The following is a 27,970-nucleotide window of genomic DNA, read 5'->3' as shown; positions in this document are numbered from 1 at the left end:
CAAAGGAGAAGCTAAGGAGAAGTCATCTACCACTCCTCCTAGTTTTTTCCATCACACAGGAACCCACAGAGCACTCTAATTCATACAATATTAATCATTCAAAACAGTACAATTTACTCATACAATTACCTCTTCAAATAATCTCCTTTTATAATTACCAACGCATTCCCTTAGGGTTTCCCATAGGAACCTCTAGAGATCTCAGATCATATAGTTATTTACATATAAGAAGACACTACAAGAAAAATGTAAATTTCCGACGGAAAATTTCCGAAGGATATGGATCCGTCGGTAATTTCCGACGGATTTATATTTCCGTCAGAAATTTTTGACAAAATTTTTCGTCAGAAATTTTCCGTCAGAAATTTCCGACAAAAAAATAAATCCGTCGGAAATTTCTGCCGGAAAATTTCCAACAGAATATTCTGTCAGAAATTTCTGACAGAATTATTCCGTCAGAAATTTCTGACGGAATTTTCCGTCGGAAATCTTATTTTTAATTTATATTTTTAATTTTTTTTAATTTCTTATTTTTAATTTATTATTTTTAATTTCTTATATATATTTGTAGTATTAAAAATTTTATATATCTTTTAAAGGTATAAATATATATTATAATTATTTATTACAAGTTTTTTATATCTACGATTAGTATTAAAGATGAAAATAAATTAGGTTATACTATATTTTATTATAATTTACTTGGTTTGAACCTAACTTTCTTTAAAAATATATATTTTAAGTGTGACTTATTTATCTATCATAGATAATTTTTAAATATTTGAGTAGAACTACAATCATATAGACTTATTTTATAATAATTTAACACTATTAAAAATATAAAAATCTATATGTTAAATTTATAAAAATAAAGTTTAATTTATTTATGATATAAATATGTTTTTAATATCTAATATATATTTTTAGATGATAACTTATTTTAAAATATATCTTATAATAACAATTCTAAATGGAATATAAATCTTATGATTTTTCTTATTTTGATTTTTTTAATCAATGTATACAATTTTACTATTTTGATTTTTTTAATCAACGTATACAATAAATAAAAAACACAAAAGAAAAACATGCATGCTACAAATTTTATTTTATCAAAAAATTATTTGTTTTCATATATTACATTATATATGTGAATATTAAGACATATATATATATATATATATATATATATCTATATACATATATATATTATAATTAAACTTTTTTTAAAAATTAATTCATTATTAAGAAATTTTTTTTATCACATGAGAATTAATTTCCTTAAAAAATTTGGATATCAAATAAATAAACATTTTTTCTAAATCTATATATTTATTTTATTAGAATATAATTTTTATTTTTTAAAATATATTATTTTTTAGATAAAAAATTATGTATATGTCAAATAGTAGTGAGGGCAAGTGCCTCACTATTCCAAACGTGCAGTTGTCGCTGTATATATATGTATGTGTGTGTGTGTGTATATATATATATATATATATATATATATAATATAAGGGGTTATAATTATACCGGTGTAACTTTTACTAAGTATTATGCCGCTCTATAACTTTATATTAAATGTGAATTTTGTAAATCCAACCGTTAAATTGAAAGTTCATATCACTTTATACGTGTATATCAAATTTTGTTAAAATTGAACAACAACTAGAAGATAATCCAAGTGTTCATATTTTAGTGTATTTTGAAATGAATATATTACATCAATTTTGTTTTATAAAAATGAAGTATCAAATCATCTTGGATTAATATAAAGTTTTGTATATATAATCTATAAGAGATATGAACTTTCAATCTAATAGTTGGATTTACCAAATTCACATTTAATATAAAGTTATTGAGCGGTGTAATACATTGTAAAAGTCGCATTTAATATATATATATATATATATATATATATATATATGAGGGGGTTATAATTACAATGGTATAAATTTTACTAAGTGTTACACCGCTTAATAACTTTATATTAAATGTGAATTTTGTAAATTCAACCGTTAAATTGAAAATCTTTTACTCTTAAATCATATATACAAAATGTTATATTAATCGAAGATGATTTTTTATAAAACAAAATTAAATCTGTCGAAAAATTTATATTTTTGATGAGAAAATTTTTGTAAGAAAAGTTATTGATAGAATATTTCAGAAAAATTTATATTTGTCGAAAATGTAAGAACTGGTTTTAAATTTGATATGAAAATATTATGATATAATTAGATAAGATTTTAAGTTAGTATTTTATTAATGGTTGATAATTAAAAAATAAAACATGGATAAATACATTATTTGAATTTTATATGTTTGATTTAAGATAACTTACAAAATAACTCTTGGTAAAGTTATTCCGCTCAATAACTCATGGTGTGTTGAATTTCATCGATCCAATTAATTGTTAAATTAAAAGTTATTAAATTTTACTAATAATTAATATAAAAAATTAATTAGTTTTGGAATAAATTATTTGCTAATTAACAATATAATTGAAATATTAATTATTTTAAATTATTTAACTAAAATCTTATTGACAATTTACTATATGATCTTAATATTTTTGTATAACTAATATCTGGTTTTAAATTTGATATGAAAATATTATATATAATTAGATAAGATTTTAAGTTAGTATTTTATTAATAGTTGATAATTAGAAGAAAAAAAAAGGATAAATACATTTTTTAAATTTTATATGTTTGATTTAAGGTGATAAATATATTAAATTAATTAATAATTTATTTAAAATATTAAAATTTAATTTATAAGTATGTAATAAATAAATATTTATAATTTTATAAATTATATTATCATTATAAATTATAAAATTAAATAATTTAAATTATAATTTTAAATAAAAATAAGTAGATGTTAATTATAAAAGTAAGTACATATAAATAAAGAATAATTAAATATATTATTATTATTATTATTATTATTATTCGTAGTATAAAATTATTATATATTATTATTATAGTACAAATATGAGATTGTATATTTGAGGATGACTTAAATGAATTAATTTGTACAAGTTATACTGACAACATACGTAGACATTTCGGTAGCTTACTCATCAGAACTTTACATTTAAGCGTGCTTGACCTGGAGTAGTACTGGGATGGGTGACCTTCTGGGAAGTCTCCCAGAAATTGCACAAGTAAGAATAAAACACGCTAAACAGTGAAATATTGTGAAATAGAACCCTTGAGAGGCCAAATATGAAAGTTGTTACACTAATAAATTTATTAAAATTAAAAAAAATTATAATTTCTAACGGATTTTTTTGTCGGAAAATTTGACAGCAATTTTCGACGGATTTTTCCGTCAGAAATCTTGACAGCAATTTCTGACAGATTTTTCCGTCAGAAATTTCTGACAGAATTTTCTGTCAAAAAATTTCGTCGAAAAAATTATTTCCGACAGATTTTTTTTTCCGACGCCACTTTTTCAATCCGTCGGAAATCCGTCGAAAAAAGCAAAATCTGTCAGAAATTTACCTATTTCTGTCGGAAATTTCCGTCGGAAATTAGCATTTTTCTTGTAGTGAGAGCAAATAGAAGAAACATATATAATTGGGAAAACCTCCTCATAAATGAGCATACAGCAAACATAGGATTGGGGTCAATCCCACTTCCCAACATACATTCCCACACCTAGAGCAATGTTTCTCACTTCCCCTTACCTGGATAAGCAGAAGACGAAGCTAAAGCAGAATCTGCTTGATCTTCTTTTCTTGGTTCTCCTTGGTCTTTAGAGAGTGTGTCTAGAAGCACTGCAAGAGTTAGCTATTTATAAATTTTAGGAGTGGCTAGAATGTCCTGTTCTGGATCCTTTCATCATGTGTAAATGATGAAATTCATAAGCAAGCTCTTCATATTGAGTTGGGTCATACATCTGTGCAAGCTCCTGCTGAAGGGATGATAGAGGAACAATTGGTGGAAAGTGGGAGGCCCAAACGCACCATCAAGAAGCCCACTAAATTGAATGATTTTGTTTGTGTTAGTCCCTTAGCCTCAATTAACTTAAGAGGGGGGTGAATTAAGTTTTCTAAATTTTCCTCTTATAAAAACTTTTCCAATTACTTTCTTATCAAATTTAATTCCTTAGACAAATTTGTATGTAAAGAACGAATGATGATGCAAACTACACAATTACAATTAATAACAAGAAATTAAAAGTATAGGAAGAAGAATTGCAAACTTGATTTTATACTGGTTTGGCCAATCCTGCCTACATCCAGTCCTTAAGTCTCCCACTTGAGATTTCCACTACTCTTGTAAACCTTACAAGACTTGAATCCACCAACACCTCGGAACTCCCTTTCCTTGTGTTGTGATTCAAAAACCAACAAGGAGAAAAACCCTTTCTCCTTTACAGATCAACAGATCAATAGGGTATTACAGAATGACTCTCTTTGAAGAGTAGATATTACATTTTCTAAGAACTTGATGAACTCTTTAGAGATTTATGCAAATGATTTTGGCCAAGTAGTTTTTGTAAATTATTTTCACAATAGAGTTCGTCACCTTTCTCTGAAAAATTATAGGTATTTATAGACAATTATTTCTTGGGTTATGTCTTTTCATGAAGAGTTGTAACTCTCTATAATTTTTCAGAAAATAGGCTCTGGTAATCGATTACAAGACTTGGTAATCGATTACAACAATTAAAGTTCAAAATGATTGAAACGTTGTATAATTCATATTCGAATTTTGAAATTTTCTCTTCTGGTAATCGATTACAAGACTTGGTAATCGATTACAACAATTAAAGTTCAAATTGATTGAAACGTTGTATAATTCAAATTCGAATTTTGAAATTTTCTCTTCTGGTAATCGATTACAATCACTGGTAATCGACTACCAGAGAGCATTTTAACATTTGAACTTTTGATAAAAGGTCTTCTTTCTTTGGTAATCGATTACAGCAAGTGGTAATCGATTACCAGACACATATCACTTGTTTTGGCTTATGAAAACTTAAGATATAGAGAGCTTCTATTTTCCAGTTAAAAATATTTTTGTTTAATCTTTTAAATACTGTTTTTGCTTTCTTTTCAAACAACTTATTCTTATATTCAAAAATATTAAGTTTAGGTTTTCTTGAAATTCTTATTTTAATGGCCAAGTGAAATTTGCAAATTCTAAAAGTTTATTTTACATACTAAGCTAAGCAATCAAGACTTATCTAGTTATTACTTGAGATCTTGCTTCTTGATCAGCTTGCTTTAACTTGACCTTTATTTTCTTCAATGCTTTGGCATCATCAAAACTTTGTGCATATTTTCTTCCACAGTTTTCTATAAATAAATCTTAATATACAAATAATACTGAATGGGAATACTCTTTTGTTTTTACTAGTATTATCGTACTGTTAGCACACGGTGGTTGTCCATATAAAGATTGTAGTGGAATTGGAAAAGAGGTGAATAGAAATTATAATAGAATTATTGTCTCTTGCTTCTCTCTTTCTTCAACTTTCTTTTTGGAGTAAACACCAGCTCGAAAGGTGCCTTTCTATTCCTACCGTAACATTGGTGCTTTCATTGATTCTTCTTCTCCATTTTGTAGATTGGCTGCCATGTCTTCTTCCGCTTCTTCTGCTATTTCTCAAAAATAGATGGATACTCTCTCCGATTCAATCCATGCTTCCTTGCAGCAGTTCATGATTTTGGTGGAGACAAAGATGGCTAACCTTCGTACCGAGTTTCAGCAGACTCACGCGGATTCTTTGAATCATCGTCCACACACATTGACACCTCGCTCAATGAAACTCGATGTTTCTCGTTTTGATGGTTCTGATCTTGCTGATTGGTTGTTTCGTATTGAAGCTTATTTTGATTATTATGGAACCCCACCCGACACACGATTGTAGATTGTCTCCTTTCATTTGGAGGGACGTGTAGTGGCTTGGTTTCAATGGGCCAAGAGAAATGATTTATTCTTTAATTGGGCTTCTTTCATTACCTCGGTTAAAAACCAATTCGGTCCTAATGTTTACGAGGATTATGAGGGCAATCTTTCGAAGCTCACACAGACGTCATCGGTTGCCGAATTCCAAACTCAATTCGAGGAATTTTTGAATAAAGTTACGGGTATATCGGAACCTCTTCTCATTAGTTTTTTCATCACCGGTCTTCAAGCGGACATTCGTCGTGAGTTACAATTCCATCGTCCAGCAACATTGATGGAAGCCTTTGCCATGGCTAGTGCTTATGAAGCTCGAATGGATGATGCAGCTGTGACGGTAAAAGGAAGTCCTCGTGGGCCTTCTTCCTTTCGTTCTGGACATGTAACAGGCCGAGCCCAACTGTCAAGTGTAATCAGCCCAAACGAGGTTTCTCATTTTCCAAGAACCAAGCCCAATTCTCAAACCGCACATACAACCAAACTTCCACCTCTCTTACCCTCGCCGACCTCCCCGATTCGGCGTTTAACACCAGCAGAGTTGCGTGATAAGAGAGAGCGGTCTCTGTTACAACTGCGATAAAAAATTTGGACTCAATCATCATTGTCAAAGCAAATACTTATTGCTCCTTGGTTACGAGGATGATGATACTCCTACCAACGAGAAAGTGGGAGATCATGATACAATACCCGAGAAGGTTTCTGGTGATATTTCCACCCTTCACAATCTTTCTTGTCAACTTCAGGGTCGCTCTTTACGGGTGTTTGGATCTTTTGGCTCAAAACAATTTCAAGTCTTAATTGATAGCGACAACACTCACAATTTCATCAAACCCTTGTTGGTGGCACAATTGGCTCTTCCAGTAACACCTATTCCTCGTTTTCGAGTTTCTACGGGCAGTGGTGCTTTCTTGAGTTGTCAATATAGTTGTCCTTCAACATCTTTGATTCTGCAAGGAATTGAATTCACTGTCGATCTCTTTGTGTTGGAGATTGAAGGTCCTGATGTTGTTTTCGGGTTCCCTTGGCTCCAATCGCTTGGTCGAGTATCACATGATTACTCAACTCTCACTATGGATTTTAATTGGAAGGGTCAACAGGTAACTCTTAAAGGTGAAACCAAATCTCTGCTGAGTCCAATTACTATCCATCACTTACAAGCTCTTGTTCACCATAAGGATTCTCCTTTTCTTTTTGAGCTTTCTAGTTCAGAGGTTGATACGGTTACCGTTTCATCAGAGTTTTCCTTACCATTGGACATTTTCCCTGCAGTTCAACCATTATTGCTTAAATACAAGGATCCTTTTCAACACCCTTTAGGCCTACCACCTCATCGTGTTATTGACCATCGCATTCATTTGATCGCTGGAACCAAACCTATCAATGTTCGTCCATATAGATACCCACACTTTCAGAAATCGGAGATAGAAAAGTTAATTCGCGAAATGCTTGAGCAAGGGATCATTCAACCAAGCCATAGCCTTTTCTCATCTCCTGGTTTGCTTGTCCGCAAGAAAGATGGGTCGTGGCGATTTTGCGTTGATTATAGGGCCCTTAATGTTGCCACTATGAAGGATAAGTTCCCCATTCCTACTATTGATGAACTCTTGGATGAGTTGGGAGGTGCCTCAATTTTCAGCAAGCTGGATTTGCGTGCTAGATATCACCAGATTCGTGTACACTCTAAAGATGTATACAAGACTGCATTTCGTACTCATGATGGCCACTTTGAGTTTCTGGTTATGCCTTTCGGCTTAACAAATGCCCCATCGACATTTCAGGCAACCATGAACCAACTATTTTCATCTTATCTTCAAAGGTTCTTCATTGTTTTCTTCGACAATATTTTGATATATAGTTCTTCTTTGGATGATCATCTTCAACATTTAGAGCTGGTTGTGCATCGTTTATACTCACATAAATTCTATGATAAGCTCTCTAAGTGTTTGTTTTGCAAGCATTCCATCGAATACTTGGGCCACATTGTCTCTTCTATAGGTGTTCATGTTGATCCTAAGAAGATTGAAGCCATGGTGTAGTGGCCTCCTCCCAAAAACATTAAACAGCTACGTGGTTTTTCAGGACTCACAAGATATTATCGTCGATTTGTGGCTAAATATGCTTTAATTGTTTCTCCTCTCACAGACCTTTTGCGTAAGGATGCCTTTGAATGGAGTGCTGCTGCGGATTCTGCTTTTGCAGCTCTCAAACAAGCCATGGTCGAAGCCCCTATTTTACAACTTCCTGATTTTTCTCAAGAATTTATTGTTGAGACTGATGCTTCTAATGCTGGAGTTGGGGCTGTTTTAATGCAAAAAGGTCATCCCATTGCTTATTTTAACAAGAAATTGAGTCCTCGTCTTCAAGCCTCCTCTGTTTACGTCAAGGAATTACATGCAATCGTCGAAGTTGTGCTTAAGTGGCGACAATATTTGTTAGGTTCCTTATTTGTGATTCGCACTGATCACAAAAGTATAAAAGAACTTTTGCAACAAGTGATTCAAACCCCGGATCAATAATCTTATGTGAGAAAACTTATGGGTTTCACTTTTCGCATTGAGTACAAATCAGGTAGCTCTAATTGTGTTGCAGATGCTCTTTCGAGGGTCCCTACTACCCAGGACGATAATTCCACTACTCTACCTTCAGTTTTTCTTGCCTTAGTTTCCAGGCCCGTCTTCCAACTTATTAACCAGTTGAAGCAAGATAATCTCACTGACCCTTTTCTCCAATCATTCCATTTCAAACATCAACATGGAAATCTATTTTTTCCTTATTCCGTAAGGCAGGGGTTGTTGATGTTCCAGGGTCGATATGTAATTAGTCCTACCTCATCCTTATGCAAAGTGCTCATCAATGAATTTCATGATACTCCTAGTGGCGGACATGCAGGCATCAAACATACTCTTGCTCGGTTATCTGCTAATTTTTATTGGCCCAAAATGCGGCAAGCTGTTGCTAACCATATTGCTCAGTGTCTTTTATGTCAACAGGTGAAGTATTCCACTCAAGCACCGACAGGTTTATTGCAACCTCTGCCTATTCCGAAAGTTGTGTGGGAGGATATTACTATGGATTTTATTACTGGGCTTCCTCCATCAAAATGATTTTCTGTCATTATGGTGGTGGTAGATTGTCTCTCGAAATCTGCTCATTTTGGTCCTTTACCTTCTCATTTTACAGCCAGCAAAGTAGCCACTCTTTTCGTTGATCTAATTGTTCGTCATCATGGGTTTCCTCGCTCGATTGTCTCTGATCGTGACCCAATTTTTATGAGTTCCTTTTGGTAGCAACTATTTGCACTAAGTGGTACAAAGTTGGCCATGAGTAGTGCCTATCATCCACAAACTGACAGCCAAAGTGAAGTTGTCAACAGGGGATTAGAGCAGTATTTGCGTGCTTTTACACAAGATAAACCAACAGACTGGGTCTCCCTTCTGAGTTGGGCAGAATTTCATTACAATACTAGCTTCCATATAAGTCTCAACATGTAGCCATTTCAAGCTCTATATGGCCGCATTCCTCCCACGATTCCATAATACACTAGAGGCATGACTGTAATTCAGGCTCTAGATGAAAGCCTTACTACTCGAGATGAACTGTTGCGCACCTTGAAAACCAATTTGCTGGCTGCACAGAACCGCATGCAAATGAAAGCTAATTGTCATCGTCGTGAAGTGATCCTTGAGGTTGGCGACATGGTGTTGGTTCATTTACAGCCCTATAGACAATCGTCGATTTCACAAGGTCGTCATCACAAGCTTTGCAAACTCTTTTATGGACCATTTCCTGTTTTGGAGCGTGTGGGCCAGGTTGCATATCGTGTGGGCTTACTCGCGTGAAGTCATATTCATCCTGTTTTTCATATTTCTGTCCTTAAGTTGTTTCGCGGTCAGTTGGTTTCACAAACGTGCGACTTGCCAGCTGATAGTTTTGACAGCAAGCCTGTGGAAATTCCTGTAGCAATTTGTTCAGCTCGCAATGTGTTGAACCATGGTGTTCCCCAAAAACAAGTGTTGGTTCAGTGGGAAGGACATACGCCAGAGGAAGCCACTTGGGAGCCATTTGCAGAATTCTGTTCTGCTTATCCAGCCCTTCACCTTGAGGACAAGGTGAATTTTGAAGGAGAGGAAAATGATACAATTCATAAGCAATCTCTTCCTATTGAGTTGGGTCATACATCTGTGCAAGCTCCTGCTGAAGGGATGATAGAGGAACAATTGGTGGAAAGTGGGAGGCCCAAATGCACCATCAAGAAGCCCACTAAATTGAATGATTTTGTTTGCTATAAATAAATCTTAATATACAAATAATACTGATGGGAATACTCTTTTGTTTTTACTAGTAAAATTCGCATCTAGAACGGTCCATTCTCAAACCAGAATGGCCCGTTCTGGGCTATCAAAAATAGGTCTTTTTAGTAGTTTGGAATAGCTCGTTCCAGTTTCGGAACGATCCGTTCTAGACTATTAAATCACCTTTATTGGGCATTGGGGTGTTACATAAACAGTGGATTATTAGATGGTATTGGGTGATTACTTGCATCTAAACTGGTATCTATTTTTTGGAATCTCTAATTACAACATATATAATTTGATATTACATAAATTCAAATTAGTTTTAATCAAGGGTAATACAATCTCCTAGTTATTTTATGTATATGGGTTTTGGTACCCCTTGTACCTTTATATATATCTATATAAATATTTATTGGCGGATAAAAAAAAAAATGAATATGTAATCAATTAACACGTGATCATTTTTTTTTTGTTTTTTTACAGAAACACGTAATAGATTGGTATTTTTGGTATAGTAATAGATTGGTATTTAAGGTAATATTGATTTTCTTTCACTACAATAGTATTTTTACAATGATAAAATTACCATAATTATTATAAATGAAACTATTAACACGAAATCAATAGTATTTTTAGAATAATAAAACGAGTTATAGCAAAAACGTTATTTATAAAAAAAAAAAATCGCAATTTTAAATTATAAATAACATTCTATAAATTTTAAAATATCGTCTATCTCTTTATCAAAAAAAGGAACTTTACCAAAAAAAAAATATCGTCTATCTTTTTATGTAAAAACAAAATCAACTAAAGATTTAATTGAAGAATTTAATAATTATAATATATATTTCTTGTAGATAACTTAATTACTATTTTTTATCCATAATCAAATCATAACAAGGTTTAAACTTAAGATTTTGTGCATGTTATCTCGATCCTCCTTAATAAAATAGTTTTATAAAGTAAAAAAGGAGTGAGGTTTAATATATATATATATATATATATATATATATATATATATATATATATATAAAATTTATAATAAATTATATATATAAGTACTATGTTTGAGTATATAAATTATATGAAAATTTATATAAATAAATATTTTTAAACATATAAATTATATTTTAGAGTTATGATAAATGATTTATATTATAATAAAAAAATATTTTTATTTATTAATAATTTATTTTTAAACATTAATATTAAATTCATAATAATTATGATAAATAAAAACTAAATTAAATAAGAAGTTAAAAAAATTTCTACAAACTCTCTTGAAAGAAAACTTCTTAAAGATATTCTCAGAATCTGAGTTCGTATTTAATGTATAAAGATTGACAAATGTTAAATAATAGATTATTTCTCACTAATCTAAAATTTAATTTGTATATTTAAAATTTAGTTATATAAAAAAATTATTTATAAATTACACATACTAATTTTAATTTGGTTAAATTATAATTTTGGTCCTTTATCTTAGTTTTTTAGATTCATTTTAATCTTTTATCTTTTAAAATGTTCATTTTAGTCTTCTATCTTATAAATTTGGATTTATTTGATCCTTTTGAAATGATTATTTTTAATTGTGAGAGACAATTTTAAATATTTAATTGACAAATTCAAAACTTAAAACTTATCTAATTAGATTCACCTATATGAAAACTATGAAATTCAATTAACATTTGAATAAAAAAAATTATAAACATAGAGAAAATCATGTGAAAAATTATGTTTTATGAGCAATTACAAAATAACATGAAATTAAAGTTTTAGAATTGTTTTCGTCACTTTTTGGATTTATTTATATAGAACTTTCATCATGTTTAAAACACTTTTTTATTTTTTTAAACTTCAAGTGTGTTTAATAATTTTCATATAAGTGTATCTAATTAGACAAGTTTTAAATTTTGAATTTGTTAATCAAATATTCAAAATTGTCTCTCAGTATTAATATAATTATCATTTCAAAAGGATCAAATAGATCCAAATTTAGGAGATAAAAAACTAAAATGAATATTTTAAAAGATAAAAGTCCAAAATAAATATAAAAACAATAAGATAAAAGACTAAATATAATTTAATCTTTAATTTAGTAAGATACTCGATCAAAAGAACTAACCTAATTTCTAATTAGGAAAAATAGGCACTTCTGTGCCTCTGTATTTAAAAAAAAAAAAAACAATAGTGGGTAGTTATTTAAAATATAAGAGGTTTGAAAACTAAATGTCATTGAAATAGAAAAAAGAGAATAAATAAATAGATAAAAGATAAATGATACTGGTTTGTATTTAAATGTATAAAGGTTGATTGTAAGATAAATTAAATTGATATGATATAAAAATATTATAATTCAGCGTCATTAGATAGATTCTTAAATCAATATAATTTTGTGCACAATCTTTAATAAAATATTGAATACACATTCGTATAATATAATATATAATATATTATATGTTATAGAATTTGATATCTATAAATTGGCTGTAAGGAGTAGGCTCATATGATACAAAGAAAGAAGTGAATTGGATTGCGTGAGAGCCTTACTCTGAGACCTGCTCTGACTGGTGAGCAATTCATACCTTCAACATGCTACATGGGAGTTACGCCACATGCACGTGCTTTTTTATGCATCATCTTCTCCACCAATTTCATCTTTTTCTCTTCTTCTTTGCACGCCATGACCCACTTATTCTCATCCAACCAGATTAGCTTTCTTTAATGAATTCAACTTTCACTCCGTTTTCCATCAACTCTCCGTGTTTGGGGAGATGATCAGAGTTTTTGTTTGATTCAATTTTTTAATAGGATATTGGAGTTGAGTTTAAATGCATTCGACATTCTTGTTTGTTTCTGTGCTTTCAATGCTTTAATTTTGCTACCATGCGGGATATTTTGTGGATTTGTGTAGTTGAATGCTTTTAGGGTTTTTGTTGGTCTTGTTTTCACAAATTCACTTTTTATCTGTTGATTTTCTTTTGAATAAAATGTTAATTAGGCGTGAATCCAAATTAATCTAACTGACTTAATCATTTTGTCTCGATTACTTTTAGTATTTGGATTAAATCTAAATCAACTTGTTCAAACGGATGTTGGATAATAAATTTTGATTTTTAAATTTAACTTAATTCAATTCAACCCTAATGTATAATATATTATTAAAATTATACATATAATATTATAATTATATATTTTGAATTCAAGATACTTAGTATTTTAACCCTACCGCCTCTTTATCTCACACACAACATACAAATTATAGGAAAAAAAAAACATAATTTTTTTTTTAAAAGTTGTAACAATGAACAATACTTTAGAGACTTTACTGTTTGTTGTTGTTACAGATGAAGATTTTCTCTTTAATCTGACTAAAACTGTGTGTATACAGATTCAAATTATATACAAAAATTATTTAATGACTTGTATATTAGTATTTTCAAATACATGTGGTAAATGTTTATAATATATAAATAAATATTATATTTAATATATAAATTATATTTAAAATTTAAATAAATAAATAAATATGTTTAAATATATAGATTGTATTTTAGATTTATAATAAATAATTTATATATAACACAAAATAATTATTTATTGATGATTTATTTTAGAAAGTTTAAGCAACGGATTAAAGCTATCTTTATTGGAAAAAATTATTATTAGTCTTGTTTTATCTGATTCTGAGAATCCTGATGCCAGGCTGAGTGGTAAGTATGAAGTTACATTTTACTTGACTAATAATGTTCATGGTCATTTCTATATCATCTATACTGTGTCAATATTATTTTGCCGTTTATATATAGTATATTTGACCTGAAATATTGCTGGTGTATAGGCAAATCTTTTTGCATGGCTCGGATTGAGGAATTGTTTGCCAATCCTGGTTCTTGGAGTTGCAATGAGCAAATTCACAAAATTATCATGGTTTCCTTTATGCAGATATTATCACTTGTGAAGTTCAAAGACAAGCCAACTTTTGCCTTGACTCCATTGCTTCCTGAAGAGATGCATGAGGCTGATTTAAGGTGGTAATGTATTTAGTAATCCTTACTACCATTTTATTAAGTTAACTACTCATCATTGGGTCAATGATATTGAAAACTTATTTGATTTAATTACTGAAATAAGTGGTTAACATAAAACTGGCAACCATTTTTCAATACAATCATATATTTGTTGTATATTATTAGTTATCAATAGTAATTAATTCAGTTATGATGTTTAATTAGTTATCCATCATTTTACAGGAAGATGGAGTTGTTCCACAAGTGTGGAGAAAATGATTTTGATGACATGCAGAAGGAAATAAAAATGGGAGATATTGTGAAGGAACAAGGCTATGGATGCACGGTTGATGTCTCAAAGTGCAAGGAGATATTTTCTCCATTCTCATCTCTAACTGATAATATGCTATCTAAATTACTTGGTGCAATTGCTTATAGTCGTACTGGGGTGGAGGAAAACCAGAACACATACTTAACATTCCCTGCAGCCAATGTATCCAACGTGTCTGAGTTGCCACCTCTTAACTCTTGGAATATTGATGTCTTGGTAGATACAGTTAACCATCTTGTGAGTTTTATTCAATAGGACTTAAAGTTCCTCTCATTTTTTTATTGCCTTTTGAATAAGAAAGTAAATCATTTCATTTTTATGTGTTTTCTGATACAGGCACCTCAAACCAACTGGATATGTGTCATGGAAAATCTTGATCATGAAGGGTTTTTCCTTCCTTGTGAAGAAGCATTCCTTTTTCTCATGTGTGTGTATAAACATGCCTCTAAGGTATGATATCAGAACCTTAGATATGCTTTTCCCGTAGCTTAGCTGATTTAAAATCAGTTTTGATACAAGTTAGAAATAATTTTTAGAGCTTCTTTGCTGAAAAATAAAGAATTTTTTCTAGAAGAAAAGTTATCAAAGCCATTTTTAATCTTGTATCTAAATAGGCTTTTATATGCAAACTCGCATAAAATTCTGAATGTATGAAAATATACCTAGCAGGAACCATTTCCTCTCCATGCCATATGTGGATCTGTATGGAAGAATAGTAGAATATTGAGGGTCAGCTGTCTTTCCTTAAATACGCTGTATTAGCACCACCAGAAATATTTACCTTTGCACACTCGGGAAGATTGCTGGTATGATGATCTGTTTGTTCATTTAGACCTGTTTGGATAAATTATTCCAAAAGCACTTATAGGAAGAAAAAAATTAAAATAAACTTATTAATGAACTAAAACTAAATTATACATGAGTTAAAAATAAGATTTTTGAAAAATTGATAAAAAAGAAAATTTCTACAAATTAACTTATATTTAAGCTAATTTTAACTCATGAAAAACTTTTTTTTTATTTTATATTTTTCTCTCTTAAAAGTATTTCTAGAGAAGTTTATCTATGTTGACCATTATTGTTTCTTGTTCCTATCGCCAAATTCTTATGACAACAAATTGCTGTGCAGGCATATGTTGATGCAATTAATGGCCACAAGCTTCAAAATGGCCATGCAAATCATGCATGGTTGTGTCTTGACCTTTTAGACGTCCTCTGCCAGCTAGCCGAGAAGGCTCATGCCAATAATGTTCGATCAATCCTTGATTACCCTCTTAAACACTGTCCTGAAGTGTTGCTTCTTGGGATGGCACATATTAATGTACAATCTAATGGATTCATATTTGTTGGTTCTCAACAATTACCTATTCTATGTCTTTTCTTGATTCATGTAGTTTACATTTGTTGTTCTTGCAGACTGCCTATTATCTCTTGCAACGGGAAGTATCTCTGATTGTTTTTCCCAAGATAGTAAAAAGTGCTGTAGGAAGGCAGTGGGATGATTCTACACCTTTGGCATGTTAATCCCAATCTGTTCTTGAGAGGGTTTATGGATTCTCAAAACAATGATGCGGGCAGCATTATAAGAATTGTGGACATCTGTCGGGAGTTAAAGGTTGTTCTCTTTTTAAGTGTGTTTTTTTACTTTTATTCATTTCAATCATTTTCCTGATACATAGATAGATTGCACTAAGTTGTTATGGTTTTCTTGATTTTGTTATATTTGAGGATTACAATTGACTATTGATATGATTAAAATAGAAATAATGCATTAATAAAATATATAAGTAAAGAGTAATTTTTATCTTATAAACCAGTTTTATAAGATTAAGTTAGGTTCATAATAAAAAAACTCCTCGTAAGATAAGAATTGTTTCTCACTTATATATAGATATATCACTAGTGGATGTGGCCAAAATAGAAATAAGGCATTAGCAAAGTATATAAAGAGATAGCAATCCTCACCTTATATATTGATCTAGACTCAATTTGCTTTCTTAATATGTTTTAATAATAAGCGAATCTCACTTTCATTGAGCCCTTAGTTGCAAGAAGCCTTCAAGTTTGTCTTCACGATTCACAAATGCCAATCTCTTTTCTTTTTTACAATCTTTTGCCATTTTTAACTCATGCTTCTTGGTGGTTTATAGATTCTATCATCCGTGGTGGAAATTATGCCCTCTTATTATAGTATAAGGTTAGCAGCAGTGGCATCAAGAAAAAAATTCATTAACCTCGAGAGGTGGTTGAATAGAAACTTAACTAGAAGCAAGGACATCCTTTTTGTGGTAACAATAATACCTTTCCTCGTTCTTTGGATCCTAATTTTTTTTACAAACTAACTTCACAGATTTAGAGTCTAATTTTTTTTACAAACTAACTTTTTGTTGCTACAATTGCAGTTACATAGTACAGACAGAACCTCGTCAAGGCTTTCTTCTAATCCTTGTTTTGTTGGTCCTTCCCGTGGATCTATTTCTACTGGTATATTTCTATCACTTGTGTTTCTACAGTTACATAGCCTGTTGCTTTGCATAAAGACATAAATTTATGCTTTCTATTTCTGAAAATATGTTGTGCTCCTTTGATATGTGCATCTGGTGTAGGGTTTGGATCTGCCTTGAACACTGAAACTTTGGTTGCTGCTGCTACGAAAATAGAAAGTCCTATTGAGGTACTCTCTAGCCTTGTACAAAAGATTAATCAGACTGGCTACTTTTCTTCAGTTTTGATAATTGATTCGTTCAGTTGTTTATATTATCAATGATTTTACTTATCTACTTATAAATAATTTTGAAGAGTTTCATGTTTCACCTAAGGGATATCTTTGTTTACCAAAAAAAAAACATCTAGCTTCTGAGAGCTACACTTTCCCTCACATTTGATTTTTTTTAAATTTTCTAATTAAGTAGAGATGAACTACACACACTCTCTATATTCAAGTATTCGTGGTTTCAAAAATCTCTCTCCTATAAATGTCTTCTTTATCCCTTATCTCCTGATTCTTTCATCTCTGTCCTTATTTAAAGTAACAGGTCCCTCATCTATTATTTCATGGAGATTTTCTCTGATTTCTTGGGGATAGACTATCCTTATTTCTTTTAACTTTCATACCGATTTAAATTTCTTTGATTTAAAATGGCTTATGATTATTCTTTCTCCTAATTATGAGGATAACAAAGTATTCTCCCTATTTAATTTTCTTACACTTTATTGTCATCGATAAATGAAATTATTATTGAATTTTAATTATTATGTTGACAATGATTTTATTAAGTATATTTGATATTATTCTGTATACAAATTTATTAAATTTTGTCAAGGTCATATGATAGATATTTACTCTAATTATATGATATTAATAATTTTTCACTTTTCAAAATAAATAATTGTGATCCTAAAATTATTTAACTGGTACAATGCATGAACTAAAATACTAGTTTTAATTTAGTATCTTATACAAATCTAAATTTTGATTTCCTTTACTTGGAGTAATTTAACCCTAATTTTTTATTATGTTAACAGGCTCCGGACTCAGATGTTCAAGAAAAGATATCATTTATAATTAATAATGTTTCTGGTGCTAATATTGAAGACAAAGCAAAAGTGTTTGCTGAAATTTTGAAAGAGCAGTACTATGGTTTGCACAGTATATGGTTATGAAAAGGTTAGCATGATTCATAAGTCAAGTCATGTATCATGTAATTGCTTAAAACAGTTGCATCCATGTAGAGATATGGGGCATGCTATATATATTGGTACCTTCATTTATACCATTTGTTATTTATTTCTAGAGCAAGCATTGAGCCAAATTTCCATGACTTGTACTTGAAATTCATGGATAAGGTTAATTCAAAGGCTTTAAACAAAGAGATTGTGCAGGCAATTTATGAAAATTGCAAGGTTTGAGCCTTGTTTCTGTTCCCTGCTTGATTGAATTGACAAGTTGTGTTGATAATATGAAATCATACTTGGTGTTTGAATATTCTTCAGGCTCTTTTAGGATCAGAGCTCTTAAAATCAAGTTTAGAAGAACGCTCTTTGCTTAAAAATTTGGGGAGCTGGCTTGGGAAGTTAACAATTAGTCGTAATAAGGTTTTGATGGCTCGTGAAATAGACCCAAAGTCTTTGATTATAGAGGTAATTTCCAAATTGAATATATTTCAGGAGCAGATGGCCCTTAAATTGGTCATTTTCTTATCAAATTGTTTTCCATGTTGTAGGCATATGAGAAGGGGCTAATGTTCGTTATTATTCCATTTACATCAAAGGTATAATTTATGATTGTAATTATCTGGTTCAATATTTATCATTTAATTATGTGTTCTGACTCTAATTATAACTATCTTATGTTTCTATATAAAACACATTTTGTCGTCAAATCCCTTTCAAAAAACATCTCTCAAAAGAATGGCAAGAAGAAACAAAGGTAATTAGTCAACAAATAAATCAACTAGCTAGGATACAACCAATTGCTCGGAAGGAGATGAAGAAAATAACAAAATGGTTTCAAGAAATCGTTTATATTTCTTCTAGGTTCTTTCATTTAAAACCCATTATTTAATTTCATTATTTTATGTGATTTTTAATTAATTTCTCTAATATTTTTTTTAATTACAGTATAAGTGTTCATCAAATATCTCAGCCAAAAAATGACAGAGAAAAATACTATAATATCTCGAGTGCATCATCTCCCATAAAAGTTGTTGAAAGTAGGATTGATAAGGATGTGGAACAAGCTAGTGGGATGGATCCATTAATAGTCACTTTCAATAGTTTATCCAGAATGATAGTGGATAAATATCCTAAATTGAAGTTCGCACTTTTTCCATCAGGACTTCCAATACTTATTGATAATAACCAACAAACTTGTTCAACTAATTCGCATCAAATTCGTTCAAGAGTGGACAGTCAAAGTAAAAGTAGAAGGATAATGCTTGATCATTATGAAGCAGATAATAAATATTATATAAATTATCAACCCATGTCTCAGTATATATATAATTGATGGAAGAATTGTCTATGTTCAAATACCAAAAGTAAGTTCCATCAATTATATACGGAGACATGGGTTGATAATTTATATAATATTTATTATCTGCTTCATAATGATCAAGCAATATCCTTCTACTTTCACTTTGACTGTCCACCCTTGAAGGAATTTGATGTGAATTAGTTGAAAAAGTTTGTTGGTTATTATCAATAAGTATTGAAAGTCCTGATGGAGAAAGTGCGAACTTCAATTTAGGATATTTATCCACTATCATTCTGGCTAAGCTATTGAAAGTGACTATTATGGATCCATCCCACTAGCTTGTTCCACATCCTTATCAATCCTACTTTCAACAACTTTTATGGGTGATGACGCATCCGAGATATTATAGTATTTTTCTCTGTCATTTTTTGGTTGAGATATTTGATGAGCACTTGTACTGTAATTATAAAAAAAATATATTAGAGAATTTTATTAAAAATTACATAAAATAATGAAATTAAATAATGGGTTTTAAATGAAAAAACCTAGAAGAAATATAAACGATTTCTTGAAACCGTTTTGTTATTTTCTTCATCTCCTTTCGAGCAATTGATTGTATCTTAGTTGATTTGTTTGTTGTCCGATTACCTTTGTTTCTTCTTGCCATTCTTTCGAGAGACGTTTTTGGAAAGAGATTTGATGACAAAATTGTTGAGCTTAGAGGAGCCTGAACTTGATGAGGTCAAGATTATCTCTAAAACTTAAAGGAGTTTTGATGATCACAAAATGTGTGTCAAGGACAACAACAAACAACAACTTAGAAGACAAAAACAAAGTCAAAGAAAGTGCTATGTAATCGGGATTAGTATATAAATTGTTTTGAATGAGTTTATATGTTATGTGTGCTGTGTGCATAAGCAAAATCTATATCTAAACTAATTAGAGAGTGTATGATGATGAGTTAAAAAGACTAAAAAGTTATTTTGAGACTTAAAACGAAGTTTTGAAAACTAACTCAAAATAATCGATTATCATTAAATATAATCGATTATTCCAGCAACAGGCAGAATGGGATGCCTTGCTGCAATAATCGATTATTTGCCAAATAATCGATTATCCCAGAAATAACTCTCTGGAATAATCGATTATCCAGAAAAATAATCGATTATATTGTTCTTGGTTGGTTTCTAGAAAACCTGAAGAACAAAATAATCGATTATTCTTTAAAATAACCAATTATCTGGTTCTGAAACTTTTATAAATAGTTTGAACTTTTAGAAACTTCAGATAAGAGTTAGAATTGATAATCAAATTTAGAAAAGCGTTTTTGTGGAGTCTTTGTGACAATCTTGGAGAGATTTCTTTGTGAATTCAAGAAGAAAAACTTTTGTGAAAAACCTTGAAAGAGATCATCATCATCATCACATTCTTGAAAGGGGAAGATTAAGACTTGCTTCTGAACTCCAGGTGAATTCGTTCCTTGATTCTTTGTGAATATTTGTAAAAATCTTGAGAAGGGTTTCTCAAGTGGTAAGGATTCTTGTAGTGGGTTTCTACAAGGGGTGCTTTCTTGGGGTCAAGAAAGTGGTTATCTTTAGTGTTGAAGTATATGCATGTGTGGTATGCTTGTAAACCTTCTTCATTAAGATAGTGGAACAAATCTTGATCAGGTGCTGATTGAGGACTGGATGTAGGTCACATGTGGAGTGGTTGAACCAGTATAAAAGACTTGTGCAATCTTCTTCTACCTTTATCTTTTACTTTGAGTAATATCTTGGTTGAACATTAAAGAAGATAATTCTTGATTAACATGTGTGTGTGAATCACTACTAGAAAAATTAAAATTAGAGAGGGAAAAAATCCGTCACTAAACTTCATAAAATCCGTCACAAATAAGTTAGTGACGGAATTTGTGACGGAAATGATTCCGTCACAAAATTTGGCGTCACAAAATATTTAGTGACGGATTATTTTCTCCGTCACAATTAGTGACGGAATTAAGGCGTCACAAACAATATAATTTCCGTCACTAATTTGTAACAATAAATGTTTAGAAATTAATAAAAATCCGTCGCAATTTGTGAGGGATTAAATCCCTCGCAATTTGTGAGGGATTAAATCCCTCGCTATTTGAGAGGGATTGAGAGGTATGTGAGTCCGTCACAAATTGTGATGACACAAAATCCCTCACAAATTGTGATGAAAGAATCCCTCGCTATTCCCTCGCTATTTGAGAGGGACTGAGAGGTATGTGAGTCCGTCACAAATTGTGATGACACAAAATCCCTCACAAATTGTGATGACACAAAATCCGTCACAAACTGTGATGCCTATAATTGACTAGAATCCGTCACAATTTGCGACGGATTTTATCCGTCACTAACTGAGATGAATCCCTCGCTAACTGTTTGATGACTAAATTTGAGGAAACTATTGTTTTAAGAGTCTGGTAATCGATTACCTATACATGTAATCGATTACCAGACAATGAAAATCATATGTTCGAAATTTACTTATTAAAAGGTTCTCTGGTAATCGATTACCCATTTATTGTAATCGATTACCAGAGCCTATTATTGAAACAATTTCAATCAAAACAAAAATATCAAGTCTTTTTTATGAAAATGCATGATATCATTTAAAATGAAGATAAAAGAACAATACAGACATCAAGAGGAGTTCCCAAGTTTAATGATGTGCTTAATCGGCAAGACAACACATGAAAAATAATGAATGACCTCTATCAGTGTAACTATGACAATAAAGCTTCATTGGAGTATATCCATAGCCATGATACTTTTCATCATTTAGAGATCAAAATCCACAAGGCACACATTTAGGCAAAGAAACCCCTTCAAACAATACACATGAAGCAACCTAATTTTACTAAGCTAGATTGCTTATATAGTGATGACCTTCTACCTATCTACCAAACATACAATTAATAGAGGCAACATGTTCCAAATCAAATCATACAAAAATTCAAATACAGGGGGAAAAATTCTTAAAATTGATTACCTCTTTTCCCGGCCTAACAAGCCTCAAGTCCACCTCAGCAGCAGTATTTGCAGTAGCAATAACATCAGTTGCCCTTCCTGTGACAGGACCTTCCTGAAGAACATGAGTGTGAGCCACAGCCGCGATGAAACCATTTATATGACAAGCCAAATCACTACAAACAACCAAAGAAACTACCATCAACTTCCCAGTAATAGCGAAAAACACAAATTTCATTCCCCCATCACTCATAACAAAATTCCTACTGAGAAAAAAAAAACCATGATCAAAAATCTTACATTTTCAATATATCACCTTCTTCCAACACTGTCTCGTCACTGGCTAGTGGAGAGAAATGGCAGACCACATTGTTTACAGATAAGCAAGTTGGGAAAGTAACACCTCTCTCAATCTTCCTCTTCACGTTCTTGTACACATTTCCAGTTTGTCTGTACACACACATAAAACAGACTCTATAAGCTATAATCCAAAAATATTAAAAATAAATAAATAAACAAAACAGCAATTCCGTATGCATATATGAACATGTATGTTAAAAAAGTATCACAATTCACAAATAATGCTCCTTCATATATAAATAATAAAACCTTACTCTCTAATATAGGAATCGTATATGTTTACAGACATTCACGATTATTTTCTCTTGCTTGCCATGGTTTTTTGGGTGACAGGGGAGATCTTGGTGATGATGGTTGGTCTTCGAAGATTAAAGGACCCGGTTCACTATCCTAGCCATGGAGCAGAATGAAAAACATCAAAAAATCAACTGAAGTCGTCAAACAGTTTATAACAGAGCAGGATATTATAAAGGATTTCAAACCTTTCCACTACAATCACCAACAGCAAGCTTGACCTTCTCACACACATTAGATTTACAAGTGAAATAACCTCCATGTTCTTCCTCATTTCCATCATATAAAAAGACAATCCCTCTATAAATGTGCTTGACAATTCCTTGTTTACCATGCAAAATGACATAATAGATAAGATATCATGTGAAGCATGAAGATTCCAAATATACCACAAAGAAAAACCTACTCATTCAGAGATAACAGACCTTAGATGGACCCTCCAGAACCTTGACAGTATCATTAACCAATATAGTCTTACAGTGTTGATCTAGGGCAGTAAGTTTCAAATCAAATAGCCCACTCTTTATTTCTTGGCGTTCAATAGTTACAGCAACAGGTCCATCTGAACTATCTTTAAGAATCTATTAGACAGGGAAATTAGAACAGAACTTCCATTAAACAACAGGTACTCAATCAAAAAGCTTGGAACAAATGACATTGTATAAGCTGAATCCTGTACCTTGTAAATATCATCTTTATCCATGCCTACTATTACACCGAAATCCTTCTTACTACAATGACAAAGATTTGTCAGGAAGGAAAACAAGTGTAGGAACATACAGGCCCACACATGTGAATGCATCTGTATGTTTGCCCGTGTTTGAGCGTGTACAGGTGCATGCGCACACAAGAGAAATAATATACACAATACCATGAGTGTACTGCAATGGTAAAGATTTCAGCAAGTACATATGTGCATGGACGTAGATGTGCGTGCAACAGATGAATCATGTGTATCCATTTTTGTGCATGCTTGTGTGGGTGTGGGTGTGCACGCATGCATGAGAGAAATAATTCATGTTACCATTAATTCTAGCTACGTAAAACATGGACTTACCCAAAACATACTAAATTTACATTCACTCAAACAAACAGTGTATGAGTACTTTTTATGCTTCACTCCAGAACAGAGACAACAGACAATCACAACCAGTTACACAAGTCCATTTTCACTTCATGGTGACTTACAACCATAAGTTTACATTGACTTCATGATTTCACAATATATCATATTGCAACGTTAAAATTGAATCACAGTTCCAGAACAACTGGAAAAAAGATGACAATCGTCATACTATTGAATAAATGAAATGTTGAAACAAACTGTTGCAAATTAAACCCAAAGAATGGGAGACTAATAAAGTGGTTCCTCTCCAAAGAATGGGAGACTAATAAATTAAATCCAAAGCACTATTCTCTATCACACGGCAGCAGGATCGTAAGATCACTAGATTGCAACTTTAATTTTTAACAACATTCCATGGCAAAACAAATATAGTACAAGAAGATACCAAATGGAAACTAAAGGAAAACCAGCATCATCAAAGCAAATATATGAACTGACAAATTAAAAAATATATATAAGAAAAAATCATGTGGGCATAAGTCTTAATACAAGTGTTGGGAACTTCCCTGCAAAGTGGTGCAAAATATCAAAATAAGGTTCAGCTAAAGCAATATTGAAATCAGAAAACCCAAAATATAACAATTCTAAAAAGCAGGGAATCAAATTAAAAGCAAGGGATAGTAGAGCCAATTCAAAAGGATAACCAAAGCCACTTAAAAAAATTATGTAGTTAGTGTTTAAAAACATCCAAGTAAATACAATATAGCGCAATGTGACCAGAAATTAACAAGAACACAGCAATGTATTATGTGAACTGATCAGAACAAGCAAATCACCAAGTACACTCTAGAACATCCAAGAGGATCAAAATCCTAAACCCAAAACAATAAAATGTGCCTGCCTTGTTGAGACCAGGTCCCAAGAGACGAGGAATTTGCTTGATCCTGCCACCATCTTGTTAAACAGCTGCTAGCAGTGCTATAACATTCTAATTTCTTGCATAAATAATCATTTGAAATGACAATAGTACTTGAAAGCAAACCAGAGAATAACTTGGAGTTCAAATTAGAGTTAATAGGTGAGCTTCCAACACAACAAAAGTACCAATCCAATTGCTAGATGTTAAAAAATTGAACTTGACAGTTAACTATGTGTACGTTTCACTTTTAGAGATGTTGCAAATATAGTTACTCGATCGTTAGATAATTGATATGCATAAAGGCCAAGAATTAATCATCCAAGTACCTAAAGTTACCTTTGAAAAATAAGCAATTTTCTAAATTTATGCTATCACAAACAAGCACATAATGCAACTGCTAGTTGTAGAATAAACTACAATGATACTCAACTCGAAGCTATAGAAAAAAGGAAAACTGTGTGAGGATGTATCTAATGAAAAAGTTATTTTGACTAGTGAGGGAAACCAATTTTAACCATACAACTACAAATGGATGATTGAAATTAATAGGTCACATGATCATCCCAAAAAGTACATGATTTTTATAATTTAAACTTAATCACTCATGATAAAGATTTAATGGCCAATACCTGTTCCTGTCAATCACACACAAAAAAATATCATTGATGTCTCTCATACATAGATGTATAGTTTACTGCAGTATCATAAGCTTGGCGGTTCAATATCTTAGACAAGTCAATTTCAAAATATGAGGCACCACTAGGCCCTAAGGTAACTACAATAAAGCACGGTGACATAACAAGAAATTTTACCTCCATAATCCTTCTCCTTGACATTCAAATAAGAATCAGGAAGCACCCACCGAACTCCCGGCAATTATGCATTTCCAAAAAAACCACAAACCGAATAAACCCTCACTAGCACAAAACACATGCAAAACACTTAAAGCTCAAAAACAACATATACCTTTAATCTTGTAAGAAATCTCTTCAGACACAAGCGCACCAAACGCAAAGTAGTGCCTAGTCCAAACAGAATATATCTTCATCCGGGCTTCCTCTTCACTGCAAAAACCAAACCAACCACACTAAATAATCAAAATCCAAAACCCACAACCACCTAAGGGATGCACCTCCAATAGCTTCTACATAGCCCATTTAGGTTCACCTTATCATACAATAAGAGCTTAATTTTAATTAAGCCACTAGAGCAAATAAAAATAAAGAACTAAAACTAATTTATGTTAAAAATAAAATTCTTGAAAAAACTAATAGGAGAATTAGCTTATACACAAGGCAAATTATTTCATTTTTACTTGTTAATTTATTGTCCTGAAGAGGCTAGGTATGATGGATAAAAAAAAAGGGTTTATTTAATGTTATTTTGTTACCTTCCGATAACCTTGGCCAAAGTTTTGATGTAGGAATCGATGATTTCGTCGCGGGTGGGGTCGCCTTCGGGCTTCTCCATGACGACGAGCCAGTGTTCGAAGTCGTAGCCGTCGAGGAGGATGGTTTCCTTGGGGGGGCGGTTGGACCAGTTGGGGTTGGGGTCGTTGAGGGAGGAGGTGGTGGCGCATGTGGAGAGGGCGCGGAGGGAGGGGGGTGGCGGGGAGGAGGAGGCAGCGGAGGGAGGGGGAGGCCGCGAGGGAGATGCGGCGGAGGAAGGAGAGGGCGGAGAGGGAGGGAGGAGCAATGGCGGAGAGGGAGAGGGAGCGGGAGAGCACTACTAGAAAAATTAAAATTAGAGAGGGAACAAATCCGTCACTAAATTTGATAAAATCCGTCACAAATCAATTAGTGACGGAATTTGTGACGGAAATGATTCCGTCACAAAATTTGGCGTCACAAAATTTGGCGTCACAAAATATTTAGTGACGGATTATTTTCTCCGTCACAATTAGTGAGGGAATTAAGGCATCACAAACAGTATAACTTCCGTCACTAATTTCTAATAATAAATGTTTAGAAATTAATAAAAATCCGTCGCAATTTGTGAGGGATTAAATCCCTCGCAATTTGTGAGGGATTAAATCCGTCACAAACTGTGATGACTTTAATTAAGTAGAATCCGTCACAATTTGCGAGGGATTAAATCCCTCGCAATTTGTGAGGGATTTAATCCGTCACAAACTGTGATGACTTTTAATTAAGTAGAATCTGTCACAATTTGCGAGGGTTTAAATCCCTCGCAATTTGTGAGGGATTAAATCCGCCACAAACTGTGATGACTTTAATTAAGTAGAATCTGTCACAATTTGCGACGGATTTTATCCGTCACTAACTGGGATGAATCCCTCACTAATTGTTGATGACTAAATCTGAGGAAACCATTGTTTTTAAGAGTTTGGTAATCGATTACCTATACATGTAATCGATTAGCAGACAATGAAAATCATATGTTCGAAATTTACTTATTAAAAGGTTCTCTGGTAATCGATTACCCATTTCTTGTAATCGATTACCAGAAGATGAAAATTCCAAATTTGAATTTAAACTTTACAACTTGAAACTAAACCGATGTAATCGATTACCAAGTCTTGTAATCGATTACCAGAGCCTATTATTCTGGACTAAACAATAACATTTGTCTTCTGAAATTTAATAACAAGTAACTAAGTGTGCTATATAATCCTATCAGATGCAAACAATCATTGAAAAATGCGTTTATAGTATGTTAATGGAACAATTATTGATTCAAGAACTTGCGTATTTAATTTGTACAATTAATCAACTGTATATAATAACTCATTACTATTGTCCAACATATTATATTTTATTCTAAGACTATTCATGAACAA

General features: G+C 31.7%; 1 protein-coding gene and 1 pseudogene across 4 annotated transcripts; one reads left to right on the top strand and one right to left on the bottom strand.

The window, feature by feature from the left end:
* The first annotated feature begins 11,265 nt into the window (after nt 1-11,265).
* Nucleotides 11,266-17,120, top strand: LOC109796450 (uncharacterized; annotated as a pseudogene). The gene is made up of 7 exons (XR_014432286.1): nt 11,266-14,250; nt 14,473-14,797; nt 14,897-15,010; nt 15,230-15,366; nt 15,690-15,881; nt 15,977-16,848; nt 16,963-17,120. The product of XR_014432286.1 is annotated as an uncharacterized LOC109796450 (transcript).
* On the bottom strand, nt 14,620-24,270 carry LOC145955623 (ERBB-3 BINDING PROTEIN 1-like). Of its 3 annotated transcripts, XM_083070595.1 has the most exons (9): nt 24,243-24,270; nt 23,865-23,916; nt 23,611-23,766; nt 23,374-23,507; nt 23,146-23,281; nt 22,832-22,981; nt 22,554-22,707; nt 15,342-15,394; nt 14,620-15,260 (listed from the first exon to the last, which is right to left on the bottom strand). In XM_083070595.1, the coding sequence occupies exons 5-8, from the start codon at nt 23,178-23,180 to the stop codon at nt 15,389-15,391; spliced, it is 345 nt and encodes a 114-aa protein (XP_082926721.1). In that variant the 5' UTR covers nt 23,181-23,281; nt 23,374-23,507; nt 23,611-23,766; nt 23,865-23,916; nt 24,243-24,270; the 3' UTR covers nt 14,620-15,260; nt 15,342-15,388. The 3 variants fall into 3 exon arrangements, with proteins under 3 accessions (XP_082926721.1, XP_082926719.1, XP_082926720.1); XM_083070593.1 differs by lacking the exons at nt 14,620-15,260; nt 15,342-15,394 and having other exon boundaries at nt 22,205-22,707; XM_083070594.1 differs by lacking the exons at nt 14,620-15,260; nt 15,342-15,394; nt 23,611-23,766; nt 23,865-23,916; nt 24,243-24,270 and having other exon boundaries at nt 22,205-22,707; nt 23,374-23,591.
* Nucleotides 24,271-27,970: the final 3,700 nt, after the last annotated feature.

Source organism: Cajanus cajan, chromosome 3, assembly GCF_000230855.2.
Source record: "Cajanus cajan strain Asha chromosome 3, NIPB_CcT2T_4, whole genome shotgun sequence".
Classification (NCBI taxonomy): Eukaryota; Viridiplantae; Streptophyta; class Magnoliopsida; order Fabales; family Fabaceae; genus Cajanus; species Cajanus cajan.
Note: the sequence above shows the minus strand (reverse complement) of the source record. Positions and strands in the feature narration are given on the sequence as shown.